This window comes from Melanostigma gelatinosum (assembly GCF_949748355.1).
Source record: "Melanostigma gelatinosum genome assembly, chromosome: 6".
NCBI lineage: Eukaryota > Metazoa > Chordata > Actinopteri > Perciformes > Zoarcidae > Melanostigma > Melanostigma gelatinosum.
The window spans coordinates 6,186,223-6,201,460 of NC_136639.1; the positions used below are offsets into that span (position 1 = coordinate 6,186,223).

The 15,238-nt window shown below is 44.1% G+C and overlaps 1 protein-coding gene across 1 annotated transcript; it reads left to right on the top strand.

Moving 5' to 3' along the window:
• Positions 1-359: 359 nt before the first annotated feature.
• Positions 360-14,741, top strand: scarb2a (scavenger receptor class B, member 2a). The gene is made up of 13 exons (XM_079269847.1): positions 360-751; positions 5,088-5,245; positions 5,409-5,556; positions 5,856-6,050; positions 6,810-6,901; positions 7,427-7,546; positions 7,839-8,017; positions 9,222-9,340; positions 9,768-9,841; positions 9,948-9,999; positions 10,095-10,247; positions 11,278-11,325; positions 11,646-14,741. Exons 1-13 carry the CDS (start codon positions 629-631, stop codon positions 11,775-11,777), a joined length of 1,593 nt encoding a protein of 530 aa, XP_079125973.1. The 5' UTR covers positions 360-628; the 3' UTR covers positions 11,778-14,741.
• Positions 14,742-15,238: the final 497 nt, after the last annotated feature.

Below are 15,238 nucleotides of genomic sequence, written 5' to 3' on the forward strand. Positions count from 1 at the left end.
CTTTCTATGATCAGTGCAACAAAGGCGCCTTCAAGTTACTTAAAGCCAAATAAGTTGAGCTGGAGGCCACCAAAAATGACGATACACGTGGAAGATGATTCCACTTTTTTGTTGTTTTAGCCGTTTCATCATGTGTGTGTGTTTCAGGAAAGAAGCATGAATATCTGTTTTACACACACCCACCGCCCATGCAGCCTCCCGAAGCGACGCGTTTTCGCCTGACCGGGTTCATTAATGCGTAGAGAGGAAGGGGAGGAGGTGCACGTGCACGGCTCTTCTTCTACGATGCGCTGAGCGCTGCTGTTTCATTTCACCACCGCCTCCGAGCAGCTCACTCCTCCCTCTTCCTTTAGGGTTTAGGCGTTCTCTCTAAATTTCGATGAAAAGTGCCAACATTTTCGATTATTCTTTTGTACCCGCAGCCTCGCCGAGAAGACCACTCCACCGGGCGGCGAAGAGAGAAGTTTGAAACCCGCCCAGCTGCTGCTCAGGAGAAACGCCGGATCCGAGGTCTCACGATCCGACTAATTAGTTAAATTGTTTTGGGGGGGGGAGGTTATCATCGACTTCAGTGAAGTTTTATTTGTAAAAAATCTTCCCTGAGAGGACCGCTCATCTGCCCGGCATCATGACTCGGAGATCCTGTGCCATTTACGCCACCGGGATCGTGTGCGCTCACCTCCTGATAGTGGGGATCGCCCTGGTCGTGGCTCAAGTCTTTCAAACAATGATCCAAAGCCGGTTAAAAAAGGTGAGTTGTAGTCTCTCTCATTTTTTTTTAAAAAGGTAACTGTTTTCAATGCTTTCTGCTCCTTTCACACTTTTTCCATCTGTCACACTTCAGGGGTTTAAATGTTGAAGCGTGTCATTCTGCAGTGGTCAATCGCGCGCATTCAGCATTTCACAGTATTGGCTACATACAGGGTCACAAGATCTATCCGGTGTATACGTTATCGTAATTATTTTACTGTTTACATGAGAAGTAATTCGTGGTTTTGCTGCATGCTGCAGCTGCAGCTCGGCACCATCAACCCAGAGCCTTCCCCCCCCCCCCCCCCCTTTCATGAATCCGCATGATCCGAGTCTGCAGCGTGCAAGTCCCATTGCCTTATTGTGCAGCTTCTGGGGTTTTGTTCAAGATTGCATTAAGGCATGATTATTCATAGGCATTAAACGTTACATGCAGTCCTTTAAAAAAAAAAAAAATGTTTCGCTTTAGGTAGAAATCCCCTGGAACTCTCACACGGGGATGACAATTGTTTGACTCTCAGAGGTGAGCTTATCGTGACCTTACCCCTCCCCCCCCCCCATCCCCCCCATTTTACGGTGTTTATTTAGTTTTATATCGCCTCTCACATTCTTACCCGGATCTTCACCGTTTATATGATCTGGCAAGACATCACGGGATTCAATTAGCCTTTTCATGAATGGAAGGGAGTCTGGCGAAATGAGAAATAAATGCACCATATGCTCTTTCTGCTGGCTGACACAGTCGCGTTTTAGTGAAGCTGCCCAGTGCTTTGCGCATGACCTGGTGACACGGTCCTGTTGATACAGGCGTGATATACTGACTTCATGGTGGTCCACTAATCGGAGCAGGGTTACCGGTGGTAGTAGTAGTAGTAGTAGAAATCTCAGCGAGCGGGGACACGGTGGGTAAGGGCGGGGGTGGGGGGGGGGAGGAAGGCTTGGTCAGTCCCTGGCTGATCTGTAAAAGTTTGACATGGTGTGTAGAGGAGGATGAGAGGCAGACATCCAGCCTTCTGTCCTGCTTATATACACCAGACAAACCTGCATTCATTTGACTGACATGTCCTTTGTAATGTATGTATGCTATTTGTATTGTTTTTAACAGCAGTATGTTTCCAAGACAAATTTTCGGGACAATAAAGTCTATCTTATTTTATCTTTGCATTTCCTAACTGAGACGGTGAAATTATTGAGAATTAAGTGTGTTGCTTTCAAATCTGTATGTAACAGAAATCTCCCACAAACCCCGCTGATTTAAAAAAGCAATTTAGTTCCATTACTGGTCTATATTTGAACTTCTCAAATCAGTCGGCGCTCGTTCAGCTCATTCCCAGTCTTGAGACACATTGTGTTGTTCAGTGAACCACCACACAGGATTGATTAACATTCATATTGATATTTTGGAGTGAAGTTGTTACACCGCTGGTATTTTTTTTTTTTTTTACTTGAGCGGGCTTAAACATGTACGTAGAAGTGTGGTGTGACTGGTGGACTTGTGCAGTGGCACGTCTACATATGTGGGGACTGGTGCCTGAGTTCAGGGGTGGTGGGGTGGGGTTGTTGGCAGCTGACACTCTATCCAACCCTGCAGACCCACTGCTGCTCTCTTCCCTTTTTAGAACACCTCGCATTCCTCTTACTGACATGAAGTACTGTGCTGGATGCCCGGTGTTACTCCATAATCTGTCTGTTGAAATGCCTTCGCTTCGTCTTGCAGTCGCCCCCCCCCCCCCCCCCCTCCCGCTTAAGAAGAAAAAAGCTCGACTCACTATTTGTCCGGGACTCGTAAACGGCACCACCTGACACGGTTTCCCCCTCCTGTAGTTCAATTTCGGTCGGGGGCTCATTTGTGTCTCGTTCTGAATCACGGCAGCGACCCAGGGGACCCAAATTAAAGGAAGTTCGTCAAAGTTCATCAACGGGGGACATTATTATGATGCGGCTGGCGATTACATGAAATGACAGCGTTGCTAATCCTCTTTAGCCACACAGTCTTTCCCATTGAATTAGTCTGGCCGGGACACGCTGAACTGACTTAAAAAATCTACCTAATCTGATGTCTGACTGTGGCGCTCTGCAATAATGATGTTGCCGAGTTGTTTGGTACACGCTGCCTCCAGCACACAGTCTCTGTGTGTCTCGGCTGGGTGTGGAGAGGGAGGCAGCGTGAAATTCATGCGAGGAATTTGACAGACTCCGTGGCCTCGGGGGAATGATTTCTGCCTGAGAGCCACCTTGTTGTCCCTTGTTGTTCCAGCCTCGGCCTATCCCGAGTTGTTCTGCTCAGACGGGCAAACTATACACCCACGCATGCCCCTCCCCTCAGCCCTATTTGGGAGTAGTTTTCAAGGTAGTATGACTGATTAAAGTGTTCAAGAACAAGGTAATGCTGGCAAACCGCGAGAGGTTACTTATGAGAAGGATTTCATGCGTTTTTTCCTTTTTTACCGTTTTGTTTTGTTCCCGTGCTGTTCAGAGCCGGATCTTGTCGCACCACGCGTACGTAGGCTGTGCCTGAAGTCGTTTGGCTGCGAGCCGGTTCACTTTGTTTGGTTTGAGTCCCTCATCCAGCCTTTCCACTGGCGAATGAACAACACCGTATTTTGATTGCACCGACAAACCCCTCCACTTTGTCCCTCGCTTGTTTTTCTGTTTGTAATAGATCAAGGTTTTGTTTTTTTCTTCTGAGAGATAAATGATGTTCACTTAACTGTAATGAAGGCCTCTGAAAGACCTTTGTTCAAGGTGGGCAAACACAGAGCGTCATGCAGGCTGCAGTCACACGTAATGCTGCAGGGGAAAAGCCAGACCAGCTTCAGAAGTGACACTTTGCTTCTCAAACACATTATGTAACTATTGCCGCTTTAGCAGATTGTTTCGTACAAGTCATGTAGGCTGCCCGTGATGGTCATGTGCTTCTGTTGCGTTGCCTGGTTTCACTTCAGCTCTTAATTAAGACGCAGAAGACATGATCCTGAAGACTCTGGAGAATCCATTCTGCTTAAATACCTCAAGTTCCGTATTTTGGAGGGAATGACGCAGCAACGTAAACATAACTGATGATTTCTTGGGTTGAATCTGGGATTGTGCAATCTGTAATTCTTGGTTAAGAATAAAAATAAATAAAAAATGCATGCAATGACAACTACAGGCTCATATAAGTGCTGATTATGGCACACCCTTCTGCAGCTGCAACTTAGTTCATTCATTCAAACAGCAAATCCTGTGAGGATTTGCTGCTTTTCTGTCAGTCAAATTTGCCCCCCCCCCCCCTCTCAAAGTAGATATTTTGGTTGAACCCTTCTGAGATCTAACTTGAGGAGTTTTGTGAAGTAGCAAAGGGGCGGTGGTGCAACAAATCCCCTGCAAACAATTCTATAGAGCAAAAACAAGTTTGAAGTTCGGAAGTTGAAACCCAAACAGGAAGTGCCGGCCACACCTCACACTATATTTTCTCAACGGCAACCGTTTGCAGAAGACAATGTATGGCCTCCTTCAAGAGCGCCTCGCTGGTCTCCGGACAGAAGGTTTTCAGGGACTCACCGTGAAAAACACACGAGAGGAAGTGGGTCACTTATCCTTTCCCATGTTTAAAAATACACCTGAAGAAAAGAATAGAAATAGCTTGCTCATTCCCCTCTGTAACAAACACCATCAGTCAACATACTGGAAGCTGCTGTTGCACTGAAAGTGGGCTGTTTTGCTCTACAGCTGAGCGACGCAGTCAACGGCTTCTGTTGCTCTTGTTCAGACAGCTTACTTACGACTGACTAAAACTTTCAAGCTTGCTTTTTTTTTTTCTCCACATGATCACAGCCAAAACGTCTGAGACCACTCGGGAGTGAAGCCATCTCCTCGGTTGCTCCGGCCTCACCTGACATCCAGCATGTTAGTTTGATGGCGAGCGCTGCAGAGACGCCACGTCTTTGTTATTGCGTCTGATGATGACTAGTAGCCCACAGTCACAGGTTCTTGCCTAGGCTTGCTGAGGTCAGAATCTGAATGCAGTATTTGCTAAAATTTTCTGCCGATCCAGACTTTTATTTATTTTTAAAACAAATTTTTTTTTAAATTTTTTCAGCTGTCGAGGGCTTTTCTCTGCCTCCTTCTGGGGCATCAGCTCCCGGCATCAGCTCCTTGCAGAACAGTGCAATGTGTGCTCTCGGATAGCTCTCATTCAGAACAGTGAAGAGCTTTGAAAGTGCCCAAATTAAAACATTGTTCAACCAAAGTGAACAATTTGAGTACCAATGCTTGCCGAACTCATTGTCCCAACATTTCTGTGCTGTTTCTCAATCTGAATGCTTTTCTTTTCTTCTTTATTTCTTTGTCAACAGGAAATTACTTTGACAGAGAAGAGCCAAATGTTTGAAGCATGGAAGAATCCACCGCCACCTGTTTACATGGAGTATTACTTCTTCAATGTGACCAATCCAGAGGTGTTCCTGGCAGGCGGGAAGGCAGCTGTTAAACAGATCGGACCATATACTTACAGGTAGGTTTTATATGAAGATCTGTCGCCGTAAATGTGTTTAATACATAGTGATGGAAACTCACTCCCCACCCATGCTCCCAAAAGTCCTGTTAAATGAAAGATATCTTGCATCTGGTTCATCTGCAAAACAAGACATTTGGACTAACTGACTTTTCCACACCAGGGAGTACAGGCCGCGGGAGAACGTCACTTTCCTAGAAAACGGCACCAAGCTTTACGCCCTCAACCCCAAAACCTTTGTGTTTGTGCCGGAGAAGTCAGCCGGTAACCCCGAGGTCGACATCGTCAGGACTGTGAACATCCCCTTCGTGGTAAGACGGCGTGTCTGGACAGGATAATGTGTGTTATGATGACACGCAGCAGCCAGTAATCATGTCCCTTAGATTTGAGTTTAAGTCATTTTATTGGCACGTCTGTTTTTGTTGTTCCGTAACACACTCCAAGCCATTGTCCTCTTAGTTTTATTGTGACATTTTGATGTGTTGAACATACAAACTTAAGTCATATCAGGCGAAGACGAACAAGCCTAATGAACACAAATGACCGTGAGAAGTATTGCAAACAACCCGAGCCAATCTTTCCGTTCCCTGACTTGTTTCTTCGTCCTTAGGCGATCATGAGCGAGCTGAACTCGTACTCCTTCTTCCTGCGAACTTTGGTTTCCATGTACATAAACAGCCTGGGCGTCGAGGTGTTCATGTCCCGCACTGTCCACGAGGTTCTGTGGGGCTTCAAAGACCCTCTTCTCACAAAGGTCCACTCTATGAAGCCCGAAGTGGACGAATATTTTGGGCTGATGTGGAAGGTACGTTTTACTCACTTTCATGAATATGTTTTTAGAGGCACGCTTGATGTTATTTTAGTTCAAAAAGAAAGCGTGTTGCATGCTGGTTGTTGGTGGTTACTAAAACAACAGACGAGCCTGTGCTGTGGCCACGTAAGAGAAGTGAGATTGACCACATGCTGATGGAAGATGATTGTACTTCCTGTTAGTCTGCAGGTCGACGTACTCCGTGACAGCAGCAGCCTTGTGATCCTGAGCACAGCATTTATTTATTTACACAGAGCTATAGGTCGATTTATGGATCGCTTGATCAGCGGAAAATTAACAATTTTATGATTTTCTTTTTATTTATTTATTTTTTTTTATTTTTTTATTCCAAGCAAAGATTCACAGCTTCTCAAATGTGAGTTAGATGCTTTTGTTTTTCATTTATGATATGAAACTGAATATCTCTGGGGTTTGGACTGTAAAACGAGCAATTTGAAGACATCAAACAGTGGAAAGTAGAAGTCGAAAATTAAAATTTTTTCAGCATGTGATTAATCGATTATTTTAGACAATAATTGGCAAATTAACCGACTAAAATATATTTTGTTTGTGTTCTTCCATTGGTTACTAATGCCTTACTGTGTCTGGTGATAATACACTGAGGGGCATGCTAAGAGTAGCGAATACAAGCAGTATTTATTTCTCAACTCCCAACGTTTCCGACTCTCCGCCGTATCCTGAGCACTTGTCCGTCACAGCAGCTTTCTCTGACCCTCGTCTTGTTTTCTGCAGAAAAACGGCACCCATGAAGGAGAGTTTGTGTTCCACACCGGCGAGGAGAACTACATGGATTATGGCAAGATCGACACGTGGAACGGCATGAGGTAAATACTCATGTCAGGCAGATTTCTTTTATTTTCCCGTTTCCTGCTTTCCTCAATGATAGGAAATACTCTCTCTTGTTAGCACATGGCTCCCACATCCTCCCACTCATGATATTCACATACAGCAGTTAAACAGCCTGAAAGTCTAAAGGAGAAAGCCTCGATGATTACTTTGGTGTGAAAGAAGAAAAAAACAAACATATTGGATAAATGTACATCCCTTTCAGCAGTACGGTAAAAGAGAAATCACTCTTTGTAACTGCAGAGTAATGATTCAATCAACGGAAAACGAATCGGCAAGTATTTTGTGGGGTCCCAACTTGCTGACACTGTTTTCTTGGTTAAATCTTGAATGATGCAGTGCATTATATAATCTAATCATGTAAAACGTACATTTCCTCTGAATTGTGGGTTGATTTAGGAGTATACAATACACGTAGGCAAGTAGAGGTTCCTCAAAAGTACAGCACTTGGGTGTAGCTGCAAGTAAATACATTTACTAATGTCACTGGTTTCAATCAACAGGGAGATGTCATGGTGGTCTTCAAATCAGAGCAACATGATCAACGGTACGGACGGCGCGGTCTTCCACCCTCTGATAAACAGGAACGAGCTGCTGTACATCTTCGCTGCGGATCTCTGCAGGTATGCACATGCCGCTTACGGGGTCATAGATTTGTTTACAGTCAAAGCATCTCGGGCAAGGACCAGAACGCCCAGGAAATCGCAGCAACTGAGTCATACACAATTTGCTTACTAAGCCACTGATAAGGACCTGAGTTGTGCGTATTACGACCTCTGATAAGGCTGTCAATGAACTCAAAACACACGTGGGAAAGTCAAGAGTATGTCGACAGACTTGGGAGGCTTCGGGACAATACTTAGTCCGTAGCTCTTACTTTATGATCGCTGAGCTGTTTCTCTTTTTCTTTCTTAGGTCTATCCATCTAGCCTATGTGAAAGATGTGGAGGTGAAAGGCATCCAGGCGTACCGCTTCGCCCCCCCGAATGACGTACTCATGAACCCCATAGACAACCCCAGTAACGCGGGCTTCTGTGTGCCGGCTGGAGACTGTCTCGGCACCGGGCTGCTTAAAGTCAGCGTTTGTCGAGAAGGTAAGGGACTGCCCTGTTTCTCCCCCTCAGTAGCCAGAGAGTCTGACCCACTTACCCAGTCCCCCCCCCCCCCCCCCCCCCCCTCAGTCCGCAGCACCGTCCCCTGCCTGGTATCTGACATTCCCACTGTTTGAACCAGATTTTCACTCAGTGCACGGTTCAATGATTAACTGTGCTGTCTGTGTGTGGAGGCCATTGAAGTATTTTATGGTGGTCATTGAGTGGAGTGCGATTGCCCTGATAAGGCTTGACACATGGGGACGGACAGAGTATTATCACTACAGATATGTTACTGTAACCTCACGTTGTTTGTATAATTGCCAGACAGTTTATTTTTTGGGGGTAATTTTGTTCAAACATATACAGTCCTAGTGGGAGAAAACACTTAATTATATGTATTGATGCATGTGCTAAAACCTGATAGGCTGCCTACATCAGCGTCTCTGTTCATATGAGGCAAAGGCGTCTGATTGGGAGGATTTTTGTGCTGCTTCTATGAGAGCCAATCACAGCCAAGCCCTGTTGTCATGTCATGTCATGTGCAAAGTGATGTCATTCTGAAACTGCCCGTGTGGTTAAAGAATCCGATCATCTGTCTTTTCTATATATGATCGGTCAACCGCGTCGACATATATGGAACAGTTTCTTTTTTTTTTTTTGTGGAGAACATCCGCTGTCAGTTTAGTACAAAATATAAAAAGATCACGTTGCTTTCTGGTGACAGAATTGTGTCGGTTTTAGCAGCAGCAGTATTCTTCAGGCTGAATCCAGTATAGTTTCAACGTGTTTAAATTTGACTTCTTTTAGGCCACAAAATAATAACTAAATAAAGTTTTCAGCATATATCCCACTGAATTTATGTTTTTTTGCAATTTGGAGAAAGCTTTGAAACAGGGTTAGGGTTATGCATTTAGACCTTTTTGTATTTGGGAATGTAACTTTAAAGAAAGGACAATTGAGCAGTTAAATGATTAGATAAAATATATCAACGGCAGAAAACGGTGTGTTTAGTGCTGCAGGGTCACTCCTGTTTTTACTGTCAGCTCATCATTATTTAGGGTAAAACAGGCTCTGACTATCTGCTGCACCTTTACAAAATATGATCTTTTATCTTATCTCGCGTTTCTCTAATCTGGTTTCAGCCCTTGTTGTTTAGCGTTCGAACACTAATTAACTCGTGTTTGTCTCACTTGTTTCCTTCAAGGTGCTCCCATCGTGGTGTCTTTCCCCCACTTCTATCAAGCAGACCCGAAGTACATCAACGCCGTTGAAGGGCTCAGCCCCAACAAGGAGGAACACGAGACCTACCTCGACCTGCAACCGGTACGACTGATGTTTCATTTCCCCAACAGGTTGGAGCCATGCGGACGAGTCTGTGTTGAACCAGCTGGTTAATGACCACCTTTTATGTAAATGACAAAAGTTGTTTTGAATCCTCGTGATAGCTCTGCATGTATATCCGGTTTGGTTCATATACAGATAACACGAATCAGTTGTAGCTCGGTTTAACGATTAGAAAGCCAAATGATGTGTATTACAGCTTATCTGCTTGACATTTCATTCGTACATAGAAATCAGTACAGTTATAACAGTAAAAACAACTAAATACACAGGAAGGGGAAAAAATGAAATGGGCACCAAATACTTGAGATAATCTCACCCTGTAAATGACATCATCTATATGTGAGGATTCCAGCAACGGAAAGGTTCCTGGGCTGTTCTGAGACGTCTTTCTGTCGCTTTGTTTCAGACCACAGGGGTTCCCATTCGTGCCTGCAAGAGAGCTCAGCTCAATATCATCCTGAAAAGAGTCCAAGGCTTCCCGTAAGTTAAACTTTGTCGGACTCCGACCCATTTAGCTGTTGCCACACTCGTGTCCTCATTTCAGCCACATGTTCTCCCTGACTTCTCTCTCTTTCTGCTCTTACAGCAAAACCAAGTTCATCAACGAGACCATTTTCCCCATCATGTTCGTCAATGAGGTGAGGATTTCATTCAGTACAATCTGTGAACGAACCCTGTTCTCATAAACCCCGTAAGTGGATCACAAATCAATAATCATCTCTCTCGAATCTAGACGGCGACCGTTGACGATCAGTCCGCCTCCCAGATGAGGACGCTGCTCCTAATTCTGACTCTTGTGTCAAACTTCCCTTTGCTCATCGTGGGCATGGGCATCATCTTGCTGCTGGTGCTCATCGTCTTGTTCTGCCGAAACCGGCAGAAGAAGGTATGAACTTTGCCCCCGTTTGTTGCCGTGAGCTGAGCTGTAGTATTAATCCAAACGGTTACCCTGGCGGGTGCTAGCCACTGACATTAGCTCACATTGTAAATGAGTCTGATAATAGATGGTGGGGGAAATGTGTCGCAGTTGTTTTGAGTGGGATTTTGAATGGTTAAGAAGTTTCCTCACTGAGCTGCTGCAGGTTTAACCCCGAGCTTTGTGCACGTTAACTAACACGCATGCATGTATTCGGCTAAGCAAAGCCAGCATGGAGCCGTTGCTTATTTGTTTTCCTTGCTGAACATTTTCTAACAGTCGATGCATCTTTTGCGTTCAGGATCTCAATTCCCTGCTGGTCATTGTAGCTATGAGCTAGCTTAGCACTATTCAGTAGCAATTGAATTAGACTAGCCCTGAGAGTAATGTGCAGCACATGCTCGCCTCTCTTATCTCTCGTAGTTTAGGACTGTTGATTTGAACCCTGACCGTCGCGCCCTGTGATTACTGTGGTTAAGGTCATTCACTGTCCAAACAGTCGCCTGCACGTTTTGAGTTGGATGAGAAGATTGATACCGCTCTCATGCTGGTATGTTAAATATTCGCCAGGAGACGGTTGGCTTAGTGTAGCTTAAACTGGAAACAATGGAAAACCTGAAAATGTGTTGAAGTTGTTCTTATTAAACGAACGAAACATAGCTTGTTCAGGACTGAGCTGTACAGGTGCTGATAGGTGGATTTAGTTACCTTTGCACAGAGCTAGGCTAGCTGTTTCCAGTGTGTAAACTTAGCAAACCGGCTGTAGCTTCATATTTAGCGTACAGACATGAGCGGTATCAATCTCCTCTTCTAAATCCCGTTAAAGGAAGTATTTCCAAAAAACGTCGGCTATTTCTTTAGCGTGCATTGCCGTTTTAGACCGTTAGCTTAGCATTGAGAGGATGTTAAAAACATGCGTAATTGCAATGTGAAGTGTTGTATTAACAATGTTCAAATTTTAATTTTCTGTAACCCCCCTTTTTTCTTTTTCTGTTTTTAGAATGAAGTAAAACGTATTGATTTTACTGAAGCTTTTCATTCTTTTACTGTAAGTCTTAATTTTTGCCTTGTTTGCTATTCTCCTTTTTTAATTTGTTGTACATCATCTCTGATTATTATCATTTTTAATTCACTTTATGGGACATGACATTCCTTTTTGAGTTCTCGCCTCAGTGTAATTTCTTTACTTTTGAAGTAAATGTTTTGTGGTGGTGGTGGTTGTGAATACTTAGATAAACGTAGTTTACTGTGAACATTTCACTCAAAACATTTATTCACATTTGAATGTCAGCATTGAGTATTTGAAGACTATTTGGGCGTCTTGCCACTTCGGTGGTTTGCACTGACACCTTTTCTTCTCCCGTTCAGACGGTGAAAGACGACACGGCCTACACTCAGGTCAGCGACAAACCCGACGAGCCGTCAGAAACGCCAGCAAGCCAGCCGCCGAGGAACGGCTCCTACATTGCCATGTCTCCAGTGGAGGCCCAGAAGTGTTGATCGAGGATCCCCTCCCCAAGTGTGGAGCTCAGGAAGGGGGCTGAGGGAGCAGCACAGGGGTGTCACATTACCATGGATGGGGGTTTGCATACACAGCGGGCTAATTTCTACTTATTTTGAAGGGGGGGGGGGAATAGGGAAAGGGGTGGGACACGAACCCCAATAGATATTTAGTCGACAAAGACATTGCGCCTCTCACTGAGCCCTCTTATGACGGTCTGTCCTCTACTCTACCTGCTGAGCATGGCCCTCACTGCCTGCCGTACTGCAAAACTCCCACACTCTCATTCCTCTTTTCCATCCTGGTCGGCCTTAAGGGACTCTGGGCGGGGTCGGCCAGGACGAGCCTTTTTTCCATAATTCTTCTGAGGGAACACGTAGCGTAGGTGTCTCTGTCGCACACGGATGCATGATCTGCCGAGCAGACTCTGCCGACTGCTGAAGGAGTGTTTTAGTATTCACCTCAACAACGGTGGGTGTTGTTACCGACGTATTCCGGCTCCTTGCCTCTGCATCAGTGGGGAAAATTCAGGCCAACAGATTTTTCTGAGAACAAAAACTCTGAGCTCCTTTGCTCAGAGGATAACATGGTTTTGCTAATATAATCAGAACTTGGCGTATCCCTTTTGTAACAAAAAAAAAAAAGGCAGAGGAAAAAAACACTGAGCCAAACTATTTATAGCATTTATGCCTTTTTTTGTTTTCCTAAGGTGAATAATTGCTGACACTTTTATAATTTATCAGACACTTAGTGTCCTGTTTTGATGGAAAATGGGAAACCGTTTGTCTTGATGCAGGCACAGTGTAGTGAAACCTGGAATAATTGTAGTTTTTGACCCCCCCCCCCCCCCCCCCCCTCCCGCAACCTCTCCAGAACACTAGCTAAAACAATATTCCGCAGCATTTCCAAGTTCATCAGTGGTGAAGGTGAAATTACTAGGGTTTCCACCAGTAGCTTGATAGAGTTGCACCTTTTTTTTTTTTTTTAGGCTTCATCACACATTCAAAAAAAGCACCCAGAGAACTTACAAGGGAGACTTGAACCTGCTTTCTGCCTTATGATGGTTCAGCGTGTTCTTTATCTTCATACATTGTTCAAATAAGCTGGAAATCTCTTCTGTCATTATTGTATATATGTAAAAGGGGAAATGTTGAGATGCCTCTGACCAAATCCAGCAAGCAGTCCTTCTAGGTGTGCTGAAAGACACTAACTTTGCTCTGGTGTCGACCGCTCCTGCACGTCTACACTGTTACTGATTAGAGAAAGCACAATTTGGACCGCTAGAACCAGTCCTCACACAAGACTACCAGGTTGTTGTTTTTTTTGTCCTACTTTGATATATATTTACAGCCGATTTGTCAAAAACACTGTCAAAGTGCCGTGAATATAAACAACAAAAAAAAAAGTGGACTCATTGGGCGTTTTGAGAGAGCCCTGTGCGCCACTCGCCGCTGTGCAGTCATTCAGTTTGCCAAGGAGCTGTAGGCATTCAGGCAAAAACGCAGCACACAGCACTTGAATCACTGTTTGTCTTATGTTTCATGTCTTCTCGTTTTTCTGTCCGCCACACTTGTCTCGTTACGTCAAACCCTGCGGTAGTCGCTAATGGGAAGTGAATTTAAGGCCATAATACTGTCTCCGTGGAAAATTCCCTGCACTTTGCCTGGAAATTGTGCCCTGTGTATTTTCATCTTCGTTTTTTTTTTGTCCCGTTCATTCCGATGCAGGTGGTCCATATGGTCAGTACATTTCAATGATTTGTTAGTGTTGGTTATGAAGGATGCTGATGTAAATGAACACACAGCCATGCCTCTGTTACTTGCTTTTCAGCAGATGGAGTGTCTTCTTTTGATATACTTTTGTATTTTGTTATTGCTGCTATAAAAAAAAATACCATAACCTATGGACTTGTATTTGTACATACGTGTACATATATGCTCGTATTCGCTTTCAGGTTGAGCCGCAGAGGCTTTTTCTTTAAGGCTTTCTCTGTCGCCAACCCCTTTTGACACCTGAGCACAAGATACAAAGCCCAAAGCTTGCTGCCATTTAATGGAATTAGCAGTTACAGTTATTACTAGCAACACTTTTTGTAAAATGTATCTCACTTAACACACTCATTCCTCTTACTAGCAGATCGTGACCATATCACATGTATTGTTGGGGTTCATTATAGGTGTAGTAAACTTAACGGTTCGCTGGAGGTGCCCAAAAAGCGAGCCGCTTCGTCTAAGATCGGTGTCAGAAGTCTTATGCCGGGATTAATAACACTGGGGGAGAGGTTGAAAGTATTCCTTTAAGGTTAAATCAATTCACGAAATGCCTTTTTATTCCATCTACAGGCAAGCAACCGCCGCCTTGTGCAAACTCAGTCATCGTTCTCCACCTTTTTAAAGACTTGAACCGTAGAGACCTTAATCCCGAGAGTCGTGTGTGTTTGCTGCTCGTGCAGCGTCTGTTCAAACACACACCTGAGCCATCCACTGTCTGACTTCTACACCGACCTTTGAGTCCAATCCTTCGAGCCCATTGGCTCGTCCCTGCTTGACCAAAGATAACCTCATAGATCTGCCCCGGCACCGTGTTTACTCTCCTCTGTGATAACGGTTGTACCACAAAACCACCGCTCACCTAATTATTCTTTTTTTATCGTGCCACCTCTTACGTGAAGTATTACTTCACCTAAGCTTACTTATTGCTTCTTTTTTTTTTTGTCAACCAGTAAAAGAGCAAACCAAACGAATCTGTGCTCTTTGTGAGCCGATCTCAGTATTATGTAAGACGAAGCAATACAGAGTTGTGTAAAACGCAAGGGGCCACACAATATTTATCTTTTGTTTTTTCCCTTAAATTTGTGATTTGATAGTTGTGTAGAAGTATTTCCTTCTTCTGTAGCTTGATTTAGTTTTTCTTTTTTTTTGTGGTTCTAATAAGTATTTCATTGTTGATCATTTCATTTTTTTCCACACTGAAAATACAAAAAAGGTGTAAAGAGATGGACCAGTATGTGACACTTGGAGCTGGCAAAAGACCTGTAAAATGTCTGTAAGAGTTCATGAATGGTTTAATGATTTGAGTGTTTGAGAACTCGTGTGTGTAAATTTGTATTTGTGGAGCCGATTGCACCATTTCTGTCAAACTGGAGTGATTTTTACTGGAAGGCTGATTATCTTGACGACTGAGTTAAAGTGACGAGTTGATGCTGTGTAGACTTATCTCGATGAATGAAGCCCTACTTCAGGGATGAGCACTAGTGCCGTGCCATATCATCCTGTATTATTCTTTTCCTTAATTTGCTCTTTGGTGTAACAACCGCATCTGCCCATTTCGATGTTCTGAAGTCACTAACAGACGTTTCCTGTTGAGATATACTAATTTGTTTTGCTGCTGAAAATGACAATCCTTGTCATGTGAGGTGCAAAATGAATGAGTACCGTAATATCCATTCTTAGTTTTGATA